This window comes from Triticum dicoccoides, chromosome 1B, assembly GCF_002162155.2.
Source record: "Triticum dicoccoides isolate Atlit2015 ecotype Zavitan chromosome 1B, WEW_v2.0, whole genome shotgun sequence".
In the NCBI taxonomy this organism is placed as follows: Eukaryota; Viridiplantae; Streptophyta; class Magnoliopsida; order Poales; family Poaceae; genus Triticum; species Triticum dicoccoides.
Genome location: NC_041381.1, coordinates 224,379,172 through 224,402,783, shown reverse-complemented (window position 1 = coordinate 224,402,783; position 23,612 = coordinate 224,379,172). Strand labels below are relative to the sequence as shown.

The window sequence follows — 23,612 nt, the reverse complement described above, 5'->3', positions numbered from 1 at the left end:
ATGTACTGTAACTACGTCGCGGGCATTTGCGGCTGCCATGTCTCCCAGCGAACGTTTGCTGGGGATTGGAGTTAGCACCGATGGCGGTTTGTAGTCGTTCCACGCTCGGGCATTGAACTTTGTAACTATTTTAGATTAGAATAAACTACTCCTCTAGTCCTACTCCACTACTACTCTACTCAAGCAAGTTAGGGCATAGTAGTAGGTACTGTAGGGAGTACCAGTAATGTGATCACCCAAGCAAGTTGTCTGGCACCGATATGACTGAGGGAGTCTCGGATTAGGGGGTCCTCGGACAGCCGGACTATATGCTTATGTCGGACTGTCGGACTATGAAGATACAAGATTGAAGACTTTGTCCCATGTCTGGGTGGGACTCTCCTTTGTGTGGAAGGCAAGCTTGGCGATTCGGATATGTAGATTCCCTTCTCTATAACCGACTCTGTGTAACCCTAGCCCCCTCAAGTGTCTATATAAACCAGAGGGTTTAGTCCGTAGGACAAGAACAATCATAATCATAGGCTAGCTTCTAGGGTTTAGCCTCTACGATCTCGTGGTAGATCAACTCTTGTAATACTCATATCATCAAGATCAATCAAGCAAGAAGTAGGGTATTACCTCAATAGAGAGGGCCCGAACCTGGGTAAACATCGTGTCCCCCGCCTCCTATTACCATTAGCCTTAGACGCACAGTTCGGGACCCCCTACCCGAGATCCGCCGGTTTTGACACCGACATTGGTGCTTCCATTGAGCATTCCACTATGTCTTCACCATAATGCTTGATGGCTCCTTCGATCAGCTACAATGATGCGGTCCAGGGTGAGGTTTTCCTCCCCGGACAGATCTTCGTATTCGGCGGCTTCACACTGCGGGCCAACTCGCTTGGCCATCTGGAGCAAATCGATAGCTACGCCCCTGGCCATCAGGTCAGGTTTGGAAGCGTTAACTATACGGCCAACATTCGCGGAGATTTGATCTTCGACGGATTCGAGCCCATGATGTATACTCCCTATAGTCACGATGAGCATGACCTAGAACTGCCATCGTACGGTGTTCAAGAGATCACACCTATAGCTGCCCTGGCTTTTAATCCAGAGCAGATCGCACCATCCAAGGACGGGAGGGTGGACCCCACCACAGAAGCCACACACTCAAGGGCAATAGAGCCGAACACAGATTTCACTTCCAACGAGGTCTGCGTCATCGGACCCTTGGACTCGTTTCCGGCCATAGGCTTCGAACCACGTGCATCCATGCGCATCGGATCTAACCGGGCACCGATCATGGAGTTCAGCTCCGCGGATATCTTTTAGCACTTGCCCTTGGACGGCGTGCTAAGCTCATTAAAATTTCTCTCCTTGTCAGGAGACCCTTGGCCGAACTATGTCCGGCTTGAGTGGGAAGCAGACGACGAAGGAATTCATTACCCACCCACCACCCACTTAATAGCCACTGTCGACGACTTAACCGACATGCTTGATTTCGACTCCGAAGACATCGACGGTATGGACGACGACGCCGGAGAAAAAAGGGAACCACCGCCCCAGGGCGCTGGACAGCCACCTCATTGTACGACATATATATGGTGGACACACCCAAAGAAAACATTGGCGAGGATCAAAAGGATGCAACGGAGGATAATCCTCTTGAGAAGCAAACAAAGCGCCGACGCTAGCGGCACAGCTCTAAACCCCGCCATAGCAAAAACAGCGATACTGGCACAAGAAAGAATAAAACCCCGGACGACGCTAAAGGTAACAACGACCCCGCAGACCCAGCGATGGAGTAGGACGAGCAAAGGGATGGAGAACACAGTCCGGGACCGCTGTCCGATCACAGCGATGCCGAAGACAAAACTTATAAACCTGTCTCCGGAGAGGAGAACAGTCCGGACGACGAGGCACACATCATCCTGGAAAAACACTTGGAACAAGAGAACCTCAACAAGAGACTTATTGCCACCATGAGGAGCTTGAAGAAGCAGAAGCAACGGCTTAAAGCCGTGCAGGATATGCTCAACCACAGATGGAACGAAGTGCTCGACACTGATGAAAGATACGACGGTGATCGCTAGACAAAGAGCTACCCAAAACGCAAGCTGCTGCCCGAATTCAATGATGAGGCTATCGCGCCCATTCTGTCGAAAAACAATACGGCCGATCTGCCGGACCGACCACCCCGTGGACGAGACAGAGCGGCTAATGACGCTGCACACAAGTCAGCACACGATCTATGTGAGCACCTAGACAAAAGAACTGGTATGACCAGGTCCATCTATGGATCGAGAAAACGTGTTCCTATGCAGGATCACGGCCACCAAACCGACTATATTGATCGACTGCCAGCTTGGAATCAACACTGAACACTACAGCCGTCGGTACCATGCCACGACACATCCAAGTACAGGGGTGCCGCACACCCCCTGTGCTTCACCGATGAGGTGCTGGATCATGAATTTCCAAAGGGGTTTAAACCAATAAACATCAAGGCATACGACGGAACGACAGACCCTGCAGTCTGGATTGAGGACTTTATTCTTCACATTCATATGGCTCACGCAGACGATCTCCATGCCATCAAATACCTGTCCCTCAAGTTGAAAGGACCAGCTCAGCACTGGTTGAAAATCCTCCACGAAAATTCCATTGGAAGTTGGGAGGAACTCGAGGACGCTTTTAGGGCTAATTTTCAAGGGACCTATGTTCGACCTCCGGATACAGACGATTTAAGTCACATAATTCAACAACCCGGAGAGTCAGCCTGTAAGCTTTGGAACAGATTTCTCACCAAGAAGAACCAAATTGTCGACTGTCCGAATGCCGAAGCCCTAGCAGCTTTCAAACACAGTGTCCGGGACGAATGGCTTGCCAGACACCTCAGCCAGGAAAAGCCAAGGACAATAGCATCCCTAACAACTCTTATTACCCGCTTTTGCGCAGGCAACGATAGTTGGTTAGCCCGCAGCGGCACCAGCGATCCAGGCACATCCGAAATAAGGGATGACAATGGAAAACCGCGACACAATAAAAACAAGTGTCGAAATAATGAAGACAGCCCAGACAATACAGCAGTAAACGCCGGATTCAGGGGCTCTAGACCCGGTCAATGGAAAAAGCCATTTAAAGGCAGCAGTGCTGGTCCGTCCAGCCTAAATAAAATTCTAGACAGGTCCTGTCAGATTCATGGCACCCCTAAGAAACCTGCGAATCACACCAACAGAGAATGCTGGGACTTCAAGCAGGTCGGCAAGCTAAATGCCGAACACAAAGGGAGGGAGCCGCTAAGTGAAGATGAGGACAAACCTCGCCATCCGAACACTGGGGGACAGAAAAAATCTCCACCGGAGGTCAAAACAGTGAACATGATTTACGCCACCCACATACCAAAGAGGAAGCGCAAATGCGCACTCTGAGACGTATATTCTATAGAGCCCGTCGCCCCCAAATTCAACCCATGGTCGGCCTGCCCGATCACTTTCAATCGCAAGGATCATCTAACTAGTATCCGGCATGGAGGTTCGGCTGCCTTGGTGCTCGACCCAATAATTGACGAATACCATCTCACCCGAGTCCTCATGGACGGCGGCAGTAGTCTTAATCTAATATATCAGGACACTATCCGCAAGATGGGGATAGACCCATCAAGAATCAAACAAAGCAGTACTACCTTTAAAGGAGTAATACCAGGTGTAGAGGCCCACTGCACGGGCTCTTTGACATTAGAGGTTGTATTCGGTTCTCCCGACAACTTTCGAAGCGAAGAACTAATCTTCGACATCGCTCCATTCTGAAGCGGCTATCATGCACTACTCGGAAGAACGGCCTTCGCTCGTTTCAATGCAGTACCGCATTACGCCTATCTCAAACTTAAGATGCCCGGCCCACGTGGCGTCATCACAATCAGCGGAAACACAGAGTGTTCTCTTCGTGCGGAAGATTACGTGGCGGCTCTAGCAGCCGAACCACTGAACAACCTCTCCAACCCGAGCAACTCATTGGTCTTCGAGACCACGGACACGGCTAGATGTGTTCGGCTCACACCTAGTTGTAGCAGCCCAGATAAACCTGAGCTTGATTAACGAATATGCCCCCATATGTGGTGCTGGGCACTGCCCGCATGTAAAGGGTCCATAGTTCGGCTCGACCCCATTTACACTCAAGAAATTGAATTTTCATGGTTCATTAGGATTAACCGACTTTACGCACGGTCACACAAGATTCTTTCACCTGGGTTTTTCTTTTTTTTCTTACAAATGACCATCATACTATACCCTTCCAGGATACAGCACAACGGAGACAAAGGCGCGGATGTGCAGCAGGGCCCCGTTCAAAGATTTCTTTTTAGATTAAGACCCTGTGTAAACTTTTTTATTGTCTCTTGTTGGCTCACACCCTCCTGGCACTTAAAATGACCAAGAGGGATACCAGCGTTATTGGCGAGCTTATGATTCGCCGATGTAAAATAGACATTACAAAGGAAGCAACCAATGTGTTTTGGGGATCTATGCTCTCACAACAGCCGCTCTTTCGTCACGCCAGATTAATGCACGTACCTGGAAATTCAGGGCTCATTATCGAGGGCATTATTCAACCCAGTATATGTTGTAAAGGCCGAATACCTTCGGGACTGTTCGGCGTCGCGAGTTTGACCTTATATGCATTAGCTCTGAATCATGTCTTTGGTCAATAGTTCGGTTTGCCCGGCTCCCGTGTTTTGCTACCTTACGTTCCGCTCTATCGGCTAAGGTGGCATAGTGAGAACTACTGCGGTTGTACCCTGGTTCATCCAGATGAGCACCTCAGTAGAGAAAGCCGAAAACTGACTGTCATGATAAAGCGAGAGACTAGTCAACCACTCGATGACTTAGTGGAATCCTCGCGATTCCTCCGCATTAATGAAGGACCGCTTTTCCGGTCACGTATGTAAATGCACCATATTCAGACAAATGCGGACATACCAGGGGCTATATCGTAGCCCCACCGTCAAACTCCTATGCCTAAGTGAAAGTGTTAAAGCTATATAGTCTAATTGCCTCGTTTGCCGCGCTACCACCTCCTTAACGGACCAAGACGTTGGATCAAGTGTGATTACGCGCTTTTACCGAACAACCCCGTGTTATACGCGAGGGGGCTGAAGCCGACGACTGCAAACTTTCAGGTTATATACATACATACATAAACGGCCGCACAGGAGGCACTACAATACTTCACGAGCAAAAGTATAAATATAGCCTTTATTACCAAAAGCATTGTTTTTACAATCAATATACATGTCATTCAAACATGGTATTCTTTGAGCACTGAGCCTCTATTAAACGGGCACCTTCTAAGACTTCCTCAAAATAGTGCTCGGGCGAGTCCTTGCCCCCGGGTGCACCCCTGGTTGCGATGTCGGTGGCCTCCATCTTCGCCTAGTATGTCTTAACATGGGCAAGGGCCATCCGCGCACCTTCGATGCACGCCGACCACTTAACAACATTGATATGCGGCATAGCACGAATAAATCGTTGCACCAAACCAAAATAACTATCCGGACTTGGTTCCTTCGGCCACAGGTGATCCATGACGGCCTTCATAGCAAGCCCGAATAACCTATGGAGTTCGACCCATTCGGCCATTTGCTCATTCAACAGCAGCGGACGCCTTGGAGTACTGAACTACGACCAGAACAATCTTTCCTTTTCATGATCTTCTCGATCTTTGAAATATTGTGTCGCATCAGCAACACTCTTTGACAAATCCAATTATGCGTCTGAAGAACTCCACAATTGACCAAGAGGGGCATACTTCAGATCGCCGAATTTTGTTCGCAATAAAAAGGGCTTCCCAGCCGCGATCTCACTGGCTTGCCGGAGCTCCTCCCGAGTCGCTCTGGTCTCGGAGCGAGTTTCCTTTGCTGCTTGTAAGGCCTTCTTTAGGTCAGCCGTTTTCGCTTGGTTTTCCCTTTCGAGAAGCTCATATCGGCTAGCGGCATTTTGTAGCTCAAGAGCCATGTTGGCTATTCTATCCTCACTTTGGCGATGAGCAGCCTGTTTGGTTTTTAATTCATCAGCTGCCTTCACGGCAGCCGCATTGCTTTTTCTGGCTTGCTCCTTGGCCCGGGCAAGCTCTACTCAAAGGGTCTCCACGGCGGCAGCGCCATCTGCAGTCAAAGCATATCATAAATCCAAGCATCATGCTCTTATTAATATTCGCTGACCACCCAAATATACATACCCTGTGCCTCGTCAAGCCGCTTGTTCACAAGCGTGATTTCTGCGTCCGCCACATCAAGTTGTTGCTTCAGTTCAGCAAATTTAGCAGTCCGGTCAGTCGTTGGAGCTGTAGCCGCCTGCATACAAAATTGGCACCGTCATTACCTGAGACTATGATCCTCTGCTCGCCTCGTCCGGATGGCAACCAGAGTCTCAGGGGCTACTATCTATACAAAGTGCACCTTGCGTTTACGGTACCATCAAAAAATATCACTTTGCGTACCTCAAAGCCTCTTAGCAGGCTCGTAAACGCTTCATTCAACCCGCTTTTTGCGGATGAAATCCTCTTAGCCATTGTACCCATTAAGGTATGATGTGCCTCTAAGACAGCCGCTTTCCGCAGAAGACCCGTCAATATGTCTGGTTGTATATCGGACAGTCCGGGGCTTTTTCTGTTGGTCTCTCTAGGAGCTGAAAACCCCAGACTTTGGGCGGCCGAAGAGTTACCTTCTGGTCTTTGCGGATCGGGAGAGATCCTCCGGGACGACACCTCAGGGTCGTCCGCCTCATGAGGCGGAGAATTAGGAGGTGTTTCGCTCTCCATCATCTCCAGAAGAAGATTCCCCAAGGATGAACATTGTTGAGGGAGGCTATAAGCCGAACTGCAAAACATATTCTCGGTTGTTATTCTCAGGAAAAGCATGGGGTATGCTTACTAAAGCACCTTTGTTCACTTACGGCTCGGTCAACAGCTGGCCCCCCTGTGGGCGCTATGCGGCAATGTTGCCCTCCGGGGAAGGGCCCCCTGATGAAGGTTTCTTCCCTCGTTTGGAGATCTCTGCTTCCAAGCCTTCGGGGATGGTCCTTTTCTTCCCGTGGGGAGAGGGGATATTAGATTCTCCTCCCTGTTCATCCTCTAACACGGGGGTTCTAATTTCCCCTGTTAGGATGCATAACGTACCCCCAGCATGAAGTCCGCTTTTGGCTTCCCCATTCCTCTCCTTGTCCTCCCATGATGGCACTTGATAAGGTGTGCGAGCCAGCATCCTGGTTAATACAGGATCCGGCGAATCTTCGGGGAGAGGGGCCGAACACCTGATCCTCTCCGCCTTTCTTATCCAGCCATGGTCGAGGATGGTTTTTTAGAATAATGCTGTGACCAATATAATGACAGCATGTTTGGTCGTGGAATTACTTACCTGGGTATCTGGATGGTTGCAGTCAAGGCCTGCATCCTCTGTTGTGTCCGGACACTTTATTCGTGATCCCAAGAATAATTGATACATTCCTTCGAGCGTCCTGCCGAAGAAGTGTTGAAGAGTTCGCGGTCCTTCCAGGTTGAACTCCCACATACGGAGAGGTCGACACTGGCACGGCAAGACCCGACGAACTAACATTACTTGGATTACTTTGACAAGACTGATGTCCTTCTTGAGGAGATCCTGAATGCGGCTTTGCAATGACCGCACGTCATCAACTAATCCCTAGTCCAGCCCCTTGTTAACCAATGATGCAAGCTGTGGCGGAGGGGCAGAGCAGAAGGCAGGAGCGGCCACCCACTTCCTCCCTCGGGGTGCTGTGATATAAAACCACTCCCGTTGCCATAGGTCAGAAACTTCCGGGAAGGAACCCTTTGGCCATAAAGCATCGACACCTTTGCTTATTATAGCGCCTCCGCACTCCACGTGTTGCCCGTCGATCATCTTCAGCTTCAGATTGAAGGTCTTGATCCATAAGCCGAAGTGTGGGGTAATGCGGAGGAAGGCCTCACACACAATGATGAATGTGGAGATGTGAAGGAAGGAATCTGGAGCTAGATCATGAAAATCTAGCCCGTAATAGAACATGAGCCCTCTAACAAAGGGATGAAGACCGAAGCCTAGCCCTCGGAGGAAGTGGGAGATGAATACGACACTTCCATTGGGTTTGGGGGTAGGAATAACCTGCCTTGGGTAGGAAGCCTGTGAAGGATTTCAGTGGTCAAATACCTAGCCTCCCTAAGCTTCTTGATGTCCTCCTCTGTGAAGGAAGAGGCCATCCACCAGCCTTGAAGGTTGGATCCGGACATGATTGAGTCCGGAGCGCTTGGACTAAACCTTGGGTGTTGGAACTCGAGGCGAGGGAACGGAAGGATCAGGCGTGCAGAGAAAATGACGGGTCTTGACCTCTTTATAAAGAGTATGAATGTCAAGCATCCTCCGTGCAGCCGTTTGGAACTTGCCTAAAACAAGGAGTTGTACTAATGGAGCGGTTGGGTTACCCACGCCCGTATTGATGAGAACCCCATGATAAGGGGGACACGATCTCTGCTTCGACAAGACGTGCCAATAAAACCGCCTCGCAAGACGTGTAGTGGCAGGTTGGAAAAAACTGTTTGAATAATAACCGGGCCGCGGCGTGATGTCACGCTAGGTAAAAGTTGTCAGCATATTAGACTCGTGGAATATTGTACTCTCTACGGTGGTATGTGGAATTTGTTTTGCAGAGCCGGACATGATTCTTGTGTTCAAGATCTACTTTGGAGTATTCGGAGAAGGAACCCGCCTTGCAATGTCGAAGACAATCTGCGCGCCGGACTCATCGTCATTGAAGCCTGGTTCAGGGGCTATTGAGGGAGTCCTGGATTAGGGGGTCCTCGGACAGCCGGACTATATGCTTATGCCGGACTGTTGGACTATGAAGATACAAGATTGAAGACTTTGTCCCGTGTCTGGGTGGGACTCTCCTTTGCATGGAAAGCAAGCTTGGCAATTCAGATATGTAGATTCCCTTCTCTGTAACCGACTCTGTGTAACCCTAGCCCCCTCCAGTGTGTATATAAACCAGAGGGTTTAGTCTGTTGGACAAGAACAATCATAATCATAGGCTAGCTTCTAGGGTTTAGCCTCTACGATCTCGTGGTAGATCAACTCTTGTAATACTCATATCATCAAGATCAACCAAGTAGGAAGTAGGGTATTACCTCCATAGAGAGGGCCCGAACCTGGGTAAACATCGTGTCCCCCGTCTCCTATTACCATTAGCATTAGACGCACAGTTTGGGACCCCCTACCCGAGATCCACCGGTTTTGACACCGACAATGACCCTACGCTGTTGGTATGTGTCTCGTAAGTCAAGCGGCATGTTGTAGTCATCATCACCTGTCCACTTCCCGCAGCACATATTCGCTTCTCCATCTTTGTCCGCACATAATCTCGTCCAATCTTCCATCCCCACTAAGGCGCCTCCCCCCCCCTCGTCTGAAACCCAAGCACTAACAATGGTAGAACCGAGCAGCATCTGCCAAAAGAGTGGCTGGAATTCGCACCCCATAGAGGTAATCAAGCTCATTGTTTCGCGTGTGGACAATCTCAGTATCATGCCGCTTGCCGCGTGCTCGTCGCGGCTGTACCGTTTACTCAAAGCCCTCAGGCCATAGCTTTTTAAGCCAGCTGCTTGCTTGCTGATGCCGCTTGATCTTCGGAAATGGCGTGTCACGCAGCATAACGATCGTAGGGTGGCGAGCATCAACCCCCTTGACTGCGATCCGATCCTCGTCACCCTCAACTGCATTAACAGTATGTACTGGGTCGGCATGAACACACTTGGATGGTGCTCATCGACGGTCACGGCAGCTAGATGCTCGTGGAGGTCTACACCCGGTGATTGATCCCCCTTCCTTCGATTAACACTGCACTGCTTTGGCACCACGGCCCAGAATACTCGGAATCTTATAGCAGCCAACATGATACCAAGTTTGATTTGCTCAAGGTTGTAATCTGCCAAGTGCCCACAAGATCTGCGAATTATAAAGACTTCGGGCTAATTGCATTCTTCAACCGCGGTCTTGCCTATCTGACAGGTCACTGCGGTAAGTGGATAAATCTGCACGTCCATTGCAGGATCATACATCCTCCATGGTTCTCTGATGCCATTGAACACAAGGGCTTGATTTACGCTATCGACTCCTTCTATGGCTCGACGTATTGCTGGCCTACTCCAGTCATCGCTACAAATGGTTGTTACAGCAGTATGTTACTTTCCTATGATATCATGATGGCTTGCTTATATTACTGTCAACATTTACTGAAAAAATATTCATGCTCATAACATGTTGTTCTTATGATTGACTACATTAAGAGCCCTTTTTTATTTGACTCCAACTTGATATGATGTTGTAGGCCGCCTAGTGTCCCTACCCTTCCTAATCCCAGAACCTTTCAAAGAAAAGTGGCATGGCAGTTGCTGGTGGTTCCTGGCTCGATCAGACAACGGCGAACGATTGATGATCGTTCGCACGTACCGGACGTGTTGTTTCACGGAATACAATCACAGTCACTGTAGGTCTCTGACCAGGATCCCAGCTTCTCTGGGCCTTTAGGAATTTTTGACTGGAGGCTGGTCAGTAGCCTTAGTACATGCTCTCTATTTCTCGGACTAAATTATCTGATTAACCAGGAGATAACCGACGGCAAGGATCATGATGTCAGTGCGGATTCGTTCATCAGGCAAAACTGTGTGTACACAGCTTACCATGCGTCTCTGCATGCACCATACCCTGATATTTGCCGTCACGCTCTGCAGCCCAAAGTAGGAGAGAGGGTCGCAAGTATCAGACTTCGACCTGCTGGCTGGAGTTTCCCCTGTCAAGCACCCATCTGGTTAAAGTCGTCAGCCAATCTCCACAACTTAAGAAATAGTAACGTCTAACTGAGCCAGTTAGTTAGATGCATACACTTGGTGTAGTAGGATCTTTATTTATTTTGATGCATACACTTGTTCTTTTTCGGTAGCCCTTTTGTAATGATGGCTGATGTTTGTTTTCGAAGAGAGAGCTATGTCTTTACTCTTCTAGCCTGCTTACTGCTTATGTTGCACCCCCAGCCCTGGTTGCTGCTGCTGCTATTTTCAATGTACCATCAGTAGTATATTTTGTTTGTTGGTTGAATAAATGTGTTGTTAGAACAACAAACACAATGTTTTGGAAGTCGTTGCACGATCCGATCCTTTAGTGCCCCGTACCGTACGTAGCGCATACTCCCTCCGTCCGGAAATACTTGTCCAAGGAATGGATGTATCTATTCATATTTTAGTTTTAGATGCATTCATTTTTATCTATTTGTGCGACAAGTATTTCCGGACGGAGAGAGTACTATTTTTGGTACAGAACACATTTTCCACTTGTTGATAACATGTAGCCCATTGATGAAGGCCCAATAGAGGAGCCCATAATTAACTAGAAGGGAGGCTCTCACATGAATCCGTCCCAGGTACATGCTCGTGGTCCCCTAAACATAAATAAGTAAATAAATAAATAAAGCTAGACGTTCATGCACCAGTTCTTTAAATTCATGATTTAACAGGAGGATATTATTTCCTATGATAGTGTCGTTACATTCAGTCGATATTATTCTTAGGCAAAGATAGCGACCAGTCTTCTTTCTCCCACCATTTTCTTCCTGCAACCAGCGGACCCATGCAAATCATAGTCAAGTCGTAAATAGTTTTGGTCCATTTTTATTTTTCAATAAGAATGTCCAACCCAGCCCAGCACATTGGCGATAGCACTTTATCCTCTGCCTTGGTGCGCTCACCGCGGCGCCGCCGTCCGGCCCTGTCAACATAGTGAATCAGGAGAGGACTGTAGTTGTGAGTATGACAGTACGGACCCACAAGGTCCACTCCCAAACACAAGCAAGCACCTCTTTTACTACTCAGATGCACCCCTCGTTTTTTTACTCTAATCCACCCTGCTGATATCAGGGACCCACATCATTTTCAATGTATAGTCAATTAACGATAGAATTGCACAACTGTTCTTTAGTAGTAACTCGAAGGAGCAGGCTACAAACTGGGTTATGCGGTCTCTGCGGCCCGTCTAACAACATGACCAGCCCAATTGTTTTTTCTTTGGGAAAATAGGTAGCCCAGTATTTATTTTTGAAGAATACCCAAGCTAGGCCTATTTGTTTTCTCTGACTTACTGGGCTGCAAATCTTTCAAGACAAGGAGGGATGCATTCCGGCCTAGCCAAAGAGTATGGTCAGTGTCTGTTAAAAGTAATATCAAAGGGGTTGAAAATTCCAAAAAAAAATATAGCAAATGGAAAATTATTTCTTTTTTTTGCTTTTGTTCTTCACTGATATTTTGTATTTCATTGGATTTAACATGACATAGTGCTAATTTATTTTTAAATTTGTTTTAGTATGGCTACTAATTTTTGGATTAAGAATATTTTGTTCCCCAAAAAAGTTTGTGAATTTTGAAAATTTCGCACATATTTAGTTCAATTTTTTAACCCTGGTACTGACTAGAAAATGGGCAGTAATTCTAAAAATGGAAAATGGGCTGCAATAAATTCCATATGAATTAGAAAATGAGTAAAAATCATAAAAATAATAGCAAATGGGCTGTACACGCCATAGATTTCAAGACTGACTTGTTTACGCAAGGCTTTGTTAGTCAACACACGATTCTAGCAGCAGTGACTGTTGGATGTCCATCCAACGGCCGACTTGCTTCTTCAATCTCTGATCTTCCTGCTCGAGCCGCCTAAATCAACGCCGGTGGGACTGCTTGCTCTCACCTCTTGTAGCCCGCTGTGATGCTGCGCAGGCTTCACTGGCCCACCCTACTCCCTCCGATGGCCTGGCCGCATGCAATCAACTGCCTCCTTATTACGCGAAAAAAATGATTCCTCCCACTGACATCTGGGGCGCATCGGTTGGGACGCTAACCTGTGGGCCTACTAAGTTGACGCGTACGCATGGCTTGTCAACTAAGTCAACAAACGATTCTAGCAGCAGTGACCGTTGGATATGAATCGACTGGTCCTACTGCTTCTTCAATCGCTACTCTTCTTGCACCAGCCGCCCAAACCAGCGCCGGCTAGACCGCCTGCTCCTGCCTCCCGTGGCCGGCTGTGCTGCCACGAAAGCCTCACCGCCCCCTACTACTCCCACCGCTGGCCAGGCCCTGCGGCGATGGCAGCCTCACACCACAGCCGAACCAGTGAACCCTCGTACTCCTCTCCGCGTGGGCATCCACTGTTGCGTCTTCCCCGGCTCCACATCGTCCCCTTCCTAGGCTTCACCGTCATCCACCGCCCTGGTGCTCTCGGCGCGGCGTGGTCAATATGGTCAAGGAACGACTTCCATTAGAAGAGTACTATACATGGAGAGGCTGACAGCTGGGTCCACGGCCGCAGCAAGGAAGTGCCTCCTTATTACACGGAAAATAATGATTCACCCACCTGACATCGGGGATCCACCGGATGGGCCACCGTTGTTCATGAAAAAAATGTTTCCCCCCTGACTGTTGGGACCCACCAGCTACATCTTCGCACGCAAGGAAGTGCGTCCATATTATGGGCAAAAAAATGATTCACCCCCTGACTGCTAGGACACACCAGCTACATCTTTGCACACAAGGAAGTTCCTGACAGTCGGGACCCACCTGGTCGAAGCGTTCGTAGCGTTGTCATTCTGGTCGCGAACGTGTATGTACATATTGGTTGATCGGTCTGTCTGCAGGCTGCAGCGATGAACCATGGCCGTGCAAGGAGGGACACGTGTCGTAGTAGAGATGCACACGTAGCATGTACACGTGCGTACAACGGCCAGGCTGCAAGAAAGAAAATACGGCCACGTACGTACATACGGGTGGGGTCTCGAACGCTTACTCGCGCATACGTATGGCCAGGGCTCGTGTACATGGCTGGGTCGGAACGGAGAAACTGCGTCGTCGTTGTGTTCATGGGGAGGCAACAGAATGCATCGTGTTCATCGGGAGGCAACGGAACACGTGCTGTTCATAGGGAGCCAACCGGCTTGGATGGAACAACCAAATGAAACAAGGCCTGGCGTACCGCAGAACGGAGGAAACGGCCTTGTGTTCGACCGGCCACGGTTGAAACGGGATCATGTTCATCGAGAGGGGTCTGGCGTACCGCAAAGCGGAGGAAACCGACTTCTCTTGGACCTCCTACGGTCGAAACGGGGTCCTATTGACCAGGAGGGGTGTGGCGTACCACAAAGCGGAGTAAACGGACTTGTGTTGGAGCGCTACGGTCCAAATGGGGGTCCTGTTCATCGGGAGGGGTGTGGCGTACCGCAAAACAGGACTCCACGGGATACTGTTCATCTCCACCATCGACTGCCTCCACGGGCTACTGTTCATCCACCATCGACCTCCTCCAGCCTCCACCTGCGACTGTTCATCCACGGGCTCCTGTTCATCCAGCCTCCACCGCTCCTCCACCGGCTACTGTTCAACCAGCCCTCTCCATGGGGTCCTGTTCAACCCCCTCCACGGGATACTATTCATCCAGCTCTCCACCGGCTACTGTTCATCCAACCCTCCACGGGGTCCTGTTCATCCACCCCCCAACCGGCTCGATCGATCGGGGTCCTGTTCATCTAGCGGCAACACCACGTCATCCTGTTCATCCAACCCCCCACCAGGGACTATTCATCCAAACCCCCCAACAACGCTCACTGTTCATCAAGGGAAGGAGGCAGCAGGTTCGATCGGCTTCAGTTAGCAGCAGTAGCGAACGAAGGAATCGCTCGATCGGGTTCAGTTAACAGCCATCGATCGATCGCTCGGGTTCAGTAACGCATAGCCTAAAGTGCAATCGCTCAGGTTCAGTAGGCGAACGCCTCGCTCGAGTTCAGTTAGAGCCCAACGCCTCGCACCCACGCGCGTACGTGTACGAGAGAAACACGCATCGCTCGGCCCCCGACCACCCACCGTACCGGGAACTCCCCGATATTTTCCGCGCCCTCGCTTCTACCATGGTTTTTTCCATCATGGACGGCCCAAAGAATGTCATGCAGCTGCGTCTCCAGCCCGCCCAGGACGAAAAGTCCATTTTCTATCATGATTTTTTGTCATAGAAGTAGGAGCCCACCATATCTATGATGATACCTGGTTTTGTCACAATTATCATCATAGAAGTGTCATAAGTATGACAGAAAAAATTTCGTTCGGCCCAAAATGTCACGGATGTGTCTTTTTTTTTGTAGTGATGATAGTCCTATTATCTTTTTTGAATTCTCCCAACTACACTATATTGGAGAAGTTTGCTCTTGTTAAGGATTATATTGATGGGTTGCCTTTTAGCGTTGCACATGATAATTTTGATGAATGTAATATGCATGTGCTTGCTTCTCCTACTTGCAATTATTATAAGAGAGGAACTATATCTCCACCCCTCTATGTTTCCAACACGATAAAATTGCAAGAAACTTCTTATGCTATGTATTGGCCTTAACTTGATGTGCATGGATTGTTCTTGTATGACATGTCGATGCATAGGAAGAGAGTTAGACTTCGTCATTGCTTGATATATGTTGCTTTGTGCTCATTACTAAATGCCAAATCATTGTTAATTAAAATTGGCTTTGATATACCTTGGGATCCGGGTGGATCCATCACTTTATGCCTAGCTTAATGGCTTTAAAGAAAGCGCTGCCAAGGAGACAACCCGGAAGTTTTAGAGAGTCATTTATTTCTATTGAGTGCTTTTATAAAGTTTAAAAACAAAAAAATATAGAGGGGAAACTTAAAACTTCACTAAAAGAAAAGTTAAAGTGAGAGGGACGAGCATTCTGAAAGTGGGAGCTAGCCTTGAACTTTGTTCATGCCCATGGAAACTTTGCGAATCTCAATTACAGAAACTTTGCAGAAAAAATAATTATCCCCTTGTACAAAGCCATTTTATTATATCATGTGCCAAGATTTGCCTTTAGGATGATTAGATTGCTTGTTGGTATGTGCGGTGCAGAAACAGAAACTTTGGTTGTAGCGCGTGAATTTTAATTTTTTATTGGAATGTCAAACGTTTGTGAAACTTTTTACATAGTCTTGCTATACAAAGTTTTTACGTTTTCCTAATTTTTCAGAATTTTTGGAGTACCATAAGTATGGTAGTGTTCAGATTACTACAGATTGTCCTATTTAAGACAGATTCTGTTTTTGATGCATCATGTTGCTTGTTTTGATGAAACTATCGATCCTATCGGTGGTATAAGCCATGGAAAAATTATATTACAATAGCTAAAATGCAAAAACAAAATATGCATTGGTTTGCAATACTACTTATAGTAGTGATTTGCTTTATTATACTAACGGATCTTACTGAGCTTTCTGTTGAGTTTTGTGTGGATGAAGTGCAAATATCAAGGAGGTCTCGATATGAGGAGAAGGAGGAGAGGCAAGAGCTCAAGCTTGGGGATGCCCAAGTCACCCCTAGTAAATATTCAAGGAGACTCCAGCGTCTAAGCTTGGGGATTCCCCGGAAGGCATCCCATCTTTCTTCAACAAGTATCGGTATGTTTTCATCTTCGTTTCGTTCACGTGATATGTGTAAATCTTGGAGCGTCTTTTGTGTTTATTTTTCACTTTTCTTTTATGCAACATGATGGTATGAGATAGTCCATGGTTGATTTATAGAATTCTCATTACACTTCACTTATATCTTTTGAGTGTGGCTTTATAGAATGCTTCATGTGCTTCACTTATATCATTTGAAGTTTGGATTGCCTGTTTCTCTTCACATAGAAAACTGATGTTCGTAGAATGCTCTCTTGCTTCACTTATATTTGTTAGAGCATGGTCTTTTGTAGAAAGAATTAAAATCTCATGCTTCACTTAGATCAATTTAGAGAGTCAACACGAATTGGTCAACTACATGGTTAGTCATAAAATTCTACATAAAACTTATGGATCACTGAATATGATATGTTTGATTCCTTGCAATAGTTTTGCGATATACAGATGATAATATGTGGGAGGTACTAGTAAATGGTTGTGGTTAGTAGGAATATTGGTGCTAAGGTTTGTGATTTCTGAAGCATGCACGTATAGTCTCTCGTTATGCTATGAAAGTTGAAGCACAATTTATCCTTGATCGTCTATCTTTGTGTGAAGGTCGGGGGCGCGCAATGGTTAACTCCTACAACCTCCCCCTAGGAGCATGCGTAGTATTACTTTGCTTCGAGGGATAATAAACTTTTGCAATAAGTATATGAGTTCTTTATGACTAATGTGAGTCCATGGATTATACGCACTCTTACCTTTCCGCAATTTGCTAGCCTCTACGGTACCGTGCATTGCCCTTTTCTCACCTCGAGAGTTTGTGCAAACTTCACCGGTGCATCCAAACCCCGTGATATGATACGCTTTATCACACATAAGCTTTATTATATCTTCCTCAAAACATCCACCATACCTACCTATTATGGCTTTTCCGCCATTCCAAGATATATTGCCATGCAACTTCTACCACTTCCGTTTGATGACTTGAGCATTCATTTTCATATTGCTTTGCATGATCATATAGCTGACATAGCATTTGTGGCTCAGCCACCATTCATCATTTTTATACATGTTACGCTAGATCATTGCACATCCTGGTACTGCCAAAGGTATTCATATAGAGTCATATTTTGTAGTATTGAGTTATAAGTAAATGGAAGTGTGATGATCATCATTATTCATTATTAGAGCAATGTCCCAGTGATGAAAGGATGATGGAGACCATGATTCCCCCACAAGTCGGGATGAGACTCTGAACAAAAAAAGAAGGAAGAAAAAGAAAAAGAGAAAAAAAGAAAGAAAAAGAAATGAATGAAAGAGAAAAGAGAAGGGGCATGCAAATACCACGCTTGTGCTTCAAAGTAGCACCATGTTTTTATATAGAGAGTCTCCTATGTTGTCACTTTCACATACTAGTGGGATTTTTTCATAGTAGAGTTTCATGCATACCCACTTAGTTTCGTATTGATCTTTCATACACTTATAGCTCTTAGTGCATTCGTTGCATGGCAATCCCTACTCCTCACGTTGATATCAATTGATGGGCATCTCCATAGCCTATTGGTTAGTCGCGTCGATGTGAGACTTTCTTACTTTTTTGTCTTCTCTATATTTACCCCTATCATCATACTCTATTCCATCGATAGTGCTATATCCATGGCTTGCGCTCATGTATTGCATGAGAGTGAAAATGTTGAAGCGCGTTCAAAAGTATGAACCAATTGCTTGGCTAACACCGGGATAGTACATGATTTATACTTTGAGCTGAGAAGACAGAGCATGACAAGGCTATATGATTTTGTAGGGATAACGTTCTTTAGCATTTCATATTCTGAAAGACATGATTGTTTGTTGGGATACCTGGGTATTGATGTCTTTATGTCAAATTATAAAGTATTGCTTTGAATCACTTATGTCTTAATATTCATGCCATGACTAGACATATGATCAAGTTTATGCTAGGTAGCATTCCACATCAAAAAATTATCTTTTTTATCATTTACCAACTCGAGGACGAGCAGGAATTAAGCTTGGGGATGCTAATATGTCTCCGTCGTATCTATAATTTTTGATTGTTTCATGCCAATATTATTCAACTTTTACATACTTTTGGCAACTTTTTATATGATTTATTTGGACTAACTTACTTATCCGGTGCCCAGTGCCAGTTCCTATTTGCTGCATGTTTTGTTTCGCAGAAAATCCATATCGAATGAATTCCAAACGCGATAAAAATTTACGAAGAATTATTTTGGGATATATGTGATTTTTAGGAGGTGGAATCAACGCAAATGGGGTCCCACAGTGCCCACAACCCACCAGGGCCCGACGCGCCCTGGTGTCTTGTGCCCTCCTCGAACGTCGGTTCGGGCCCTTCTTCTGGTGCAAGAAAGATAATTTATGGGAAAAAAGCGTGTAAAAATTTCAGCGCCATTGGAGTTACGGATCTCCGGGAATTTAAGAAACCGTGAAGGGCCAGATCGGGGAACGCGAAACAGAAGAGGACAGAGAGACAGATCCAATCTCGGACGGGCTCTCGCCCCTCCGGAGCCATGGAGGCCATGGACTAGAGGGGGAACCCTCCTCCCATCTAGGGGGGAGGCCAAGTAAGAAGAAGAAGGAGGGGGCTCTCTCCCCCCTCGCTTCTGGTGGCGCCGGAGTGCCGCCGGGGCAACGATCGGGACAACGATCTACATCAACAATCTTGATACCGTCAACACCAACTCGCTCCCCCTCTATGCAGCAGTGTAACACCTCTTCCCCCTGTTGTAATCTCTACTTAAACATGGTGCTCAACCTCATATATTATTTCCTAATGATCTATGGTTATCCTATGATGATTGAGTAGATCCGTTTTGCCCTGTGGGTTAATCGTGATCTTGGTTGGTATGATTGCATATTTTATTTATGGTGCTGTCCTACGGTGCCCTCCGTCTCACGCAAACGTGAGGGCCCCCGCTGTAGGGTGTTGCAGTATGTTCATGGTTTGCTTACGGTGGGTTGCGAGAGTGACAGGAATTTAAACCCGAGTAGGTGGGGTATGACGTATGGGAGTAAAAAGGACTTGATACTTAATGCTATGGTTAGGTTTCACGACCTTAATGATCTTTATTAGTTGCGGATGCTTGCTAGAGTTCCAATCATAAGTGCATATAATCCAGGTAGAAAAAGTATGTTAGCTCATGCCTCTACCTCATATAAAATTACAAGAATGATTACCGGTACTTGTTATCGATTACCTAGGGACAAATCACTTTCTTGTTGACAAAAGCTATCCACTTTTATGACCTTGCAATTTATTCATAGTTTTATTCTCGCAAAGTACTCGTCGTTTTATTCTTGCAAAATAGTTTCATACTTGTTCTAGGTAAAGCAAAAGTCAAGTGTGCGTAGAGTTGTATCGGTGGTTGATAGAACTTGAGGGAATATTTGTTCTACCTTTAGCTCCTCGTTGGGTTCGACACACTTATTTATCGAAGAAGGCTACAAACGATCCCCTACACTTGTGGGTTATCAAGGTCTTTCAGATTCTTCATATTGATCAACAAATATAATTCCCAAGTGACTCAACAAATTGAGCTATGCTCCCCAACAATGGTGCCAGAAAAAGGTCTTCAAAACCCACAAGTATAGGGGATCGCGATAGTCTTCGATGGTAGTATTTCACCCAAATTTATTGATTCGACACAAGGGGAGCCAAAGAATATTTGCAAGTATTAGCAGTTGAGTTGTCAATTCAACCACGCCTGGAGAACTAAATATCTGCAGCAAAGTGTTTAGTAACACAGTAGTATGATAGTTTTGATAGCAGTAGTAGCAGTAGCAGCAGTAATGGTAACAGTAAGAGTAGCAGTTTTATAGTGATTGTAATAGCAGCAACAACGAAAGTAACTTAGGAAAGATCAATATGCGAAAAGCGAGGCATTGAATCAGTGATGTATATTTGTGTTGGATGACATTCATCATATAACAGTCACAACCTAGAGCGATACACAATAGCTCCAATTCATCAATGTAATGTAGGCATGAAATCCATATATAGTCATACATGCTTATAATAAGAATTTGCATGGCATCTTTTGTCCTACCCTCCCATGGCAGCGGGGTCCATAAGAAAATCTAAGGGATATTAAGGCCTCCTTTTAATAGAGAACCGGAACAAAGCATTAGCATATGGTCAATATATGAACTCCTCATACTACGGTAATCACCGGAAAGAATCCCAATTATTATCACCTTGGGGTATTCGGATCATAATATGTAATAGGTGCATACAACTTGCAAGATAGGATCAAGAACTAAAATATATCCATAAGAACATAGAGGGTTCAAGTCTGAAATCATGGCACTCGGGCCCTAGTGACAAGCATTAAGCATAGCAAAGTCATAGCAACATCAATCTCAGAACATAGTGGATACTAGGGATCAAGAGCTAACAAATTCACTCAATTACATGAAAAATCTCATCCAACTCCATCACCGTCCAGCAAGCCTATGAAGGAATTACTCACTCCCGGTGGTGAGCATCATGAAATTGGTGATGAAGAAGGGTTGGTGACAATGATGGCACCAAATACCCCTCTCCGGGCCCTGAACGGACTCCATATCAACCCTCCCAATGAAGAACATGAGGTGGCAGCGACTCCATATCGTAAAACGTGATAAAACTTCTTCTCTAATTTTTTTCTCGGTGAAACAAAATTTATAGGCTTGAGATTAGGGTCAGCGGAGCCTCGTGGGCCCCACAAGGTATCCGAGGGTGGACGCGCTCTGTTGCCTTATGGGCAACAGGCGACCCCCCTCTGGTGGGTCTTGGCTCTAGTATTTTTATATATTCCATAAAAAATCTCAAAAAAAATCATCCAACTCCAAGAACTTTTATTTCTGCACAAAAAACAACACCATGATAGTTCTGATAAAAACAGCGTCAGTCCGGGTTAGTTTCATTCAGGTCACGCAAATTAGAGTCCAAACAAGAGCAAAAGTGTTTGGAAAAGTAGATACAACGGAGACGCGTCACTTGGGCACAGTCCGAGCTAGTTCTGTCGTTTGTTACTCAATAAGTTGTTACCGTCCTTTTCTTCAATGTGCATAGCGCGAGTCCCTGGTTCGAGTTACGAGAAATTTGTTTCTCCGCCCCAAGTCCACTTGTTCTGCAAATGGATGAAGTTCTTCTTCCATGGTCTATTCAACTCATGTTCTTTGTTGTAACTGCCATCCTTCAGATCCCTTCCATTTTCACACGTACAACTTGTTCGTGCACCACATTTTCCTCTGCTCTTGCGCTTCTAGTCATCCTACCTGAGGAAAACCCAATGGCATTGGATTTGGCGGATGAAATCGAGGTAAATGTCATTGTATTCTGCTTAATCTTGTTCAAATCACTCTTCAATGATTCTTTTTTCTGCTGAATCCAAATTTCGTATTCCTAGTACTTATTCTATTACGACTTTAGAGGGCTTTGTAGGCATGACAATGTTTGAAAGAATAACACTTTCTCCCTCTGTTTTACACCACCTTGAAGTGAAGGGATGGTAAACTCCAACTAACTGCAACATCTGTATCCATCTTATGTGCATTGCAGTTCATATCAAACATACATGCAGACGCCTTGTAAGCGCAAATCCAAAGAGGTGCCCCTTGGAGGCGGACGACGATGTCGAATGGGTTGCTTGGGGTGGCCTCCCCGGGCCGAAGCAGTTGGAAGATGCCCTCCATCGTCGGCCTGGCAAGCGTGCGCAGCTCCCTGAGCTGCGTGAGCTTGTCTCCAAGAATCACAGGAGAGAGACAACAACACCTGAGGAATGACGACGGGGCAAGCAGAGAGACAACGACGCCGGATCCAAAGATGAAAGTCACACAAGGGGACGAAGTGAAGACTGCGAAAGAGAGTGAGAACTAGGGTTCTCACCCAACTAGGTATTCTCTTCACCCTTACGCGCAGCCCAACCATCCACGAATGCCACGCAAGGGCCAACACGTGAAATCTTGGAACTGCCCTCGGCGGCAACCCAAAACTACGGGCGGTGGCACGATCCCTGCGCCCCACTAAAACCAGCACCGGCCACACCCGCTTCCGTGGTCGATGACAACAGCGGCCCACCCCAGCGACCCCGACTTCCATAGAGAGACAAAATGGTAGAACGTGAGCAACAAAATTGGGCACTATTCATTGCTCTCCTCACCGGTCTTGATCCAACGGCTCGGATTAATCGATCTCAAAATCGAATGGCCAGAAGTTGTTTGGACACAGAATCGACGGTGGGGGGCTCCATTTCTTGCGGGGCAATTGGATTGGCATGATTGACCTTTTCCCGTAAATAAGCCCCTGAAACAAGCACCAGCGAAACAGAGACGCACAGCACTTTTCATCTCCCTTAAAAAAGCACTTTCCGTCTCTTCTCGTTGCTGGATCTTCTCGCAGGGGAGGAAAAAGGGCCGGCGATGGACGGCGGGAAGAAGAGCCGGGACCCGTACAAGCTGCCGCAGGAGCGCAGGGACCGCAAGTCAGGCTCCGGGATGAGCGGCGACGCCAAGAAGGGCGGCCGTGGCGGCAAGTTCACCTGGGAGGGCGCCGACGGCTACACCGACGAGGATCTTGACCTCATCGGCGATTTTTCGTCAAAAGAGACTACTTGCCGGATTGAAATGACAAAAAAGACCACCTCTCAGTCAGATTGACAAAAAAGACCCCCCTCGCCGTGGCGGCAGGCGCTCCAGGCAACACGTGGCACCTGCCGCCATGACGTGAGGCGGCCGGCCCCGCCGCCACCTTGCCAGGCGGCCAGTTGCTCGCTATGGGATTCCAGTCCGGCGACGGAACGGGGACGGGCTCGTGGGCCAGGCCGCCACCGTATGAGGCGGCCGCACTGCTGCTGCCCGACAGCGCTGCTGCCGCACGCGACGGAGGGGTGGGCCCTGCCGCCACGCCCTGTGGCGGCCGCACTGCTGCTCTGCATGCCGTCGCGGCGAGAAGCGTCTCAGCCCGGAATCTGCATGATAAGTACAATTATCCATCCCACCCTGCCTGCAACATGTATACCTAAGCCTTTTTGTTTTTGCAATAGTATAAGAATGTTTATCCCATGACGTGATGCGTCGTCCTCGATGGACATAGT

At 47.0% G+C, this 23,612-nt stretch overlaps 1 protein-coding gene across 1 annotated transcript; it reads left to right on the top strand.

Moving 5' to 3' along the window:
- The first annotated feature begins 22,837 nt into the window (after positions 1–22,837).
- On the top strand, positions 22,838–23,175 carry LOC119350310. Its single transcript, XM_037618207.1, has one exon. The coding sequence runs from the start codon at positions 22,939–22,941 to the stop codon at positions 23,173–23,175; it is 237 nt and encodes a 78-aa protein (XP_037474104.1). The 5' UTR covers positions 22,838–22,938.
- The last annotated feature ends 437 nt before the right edge of the window (positions 23,176–23,612 follow it).

Bases quoted from the DNA above. Each gene is read 5' to 3' on its own strand.
- LOC119350310 (XM_037618207.1), top strand. From the start codon at position 22,939: ATGGACGGCGGGAAGAAGAGCCGGGACCCGTACAAGCTGCCGCAGGAG.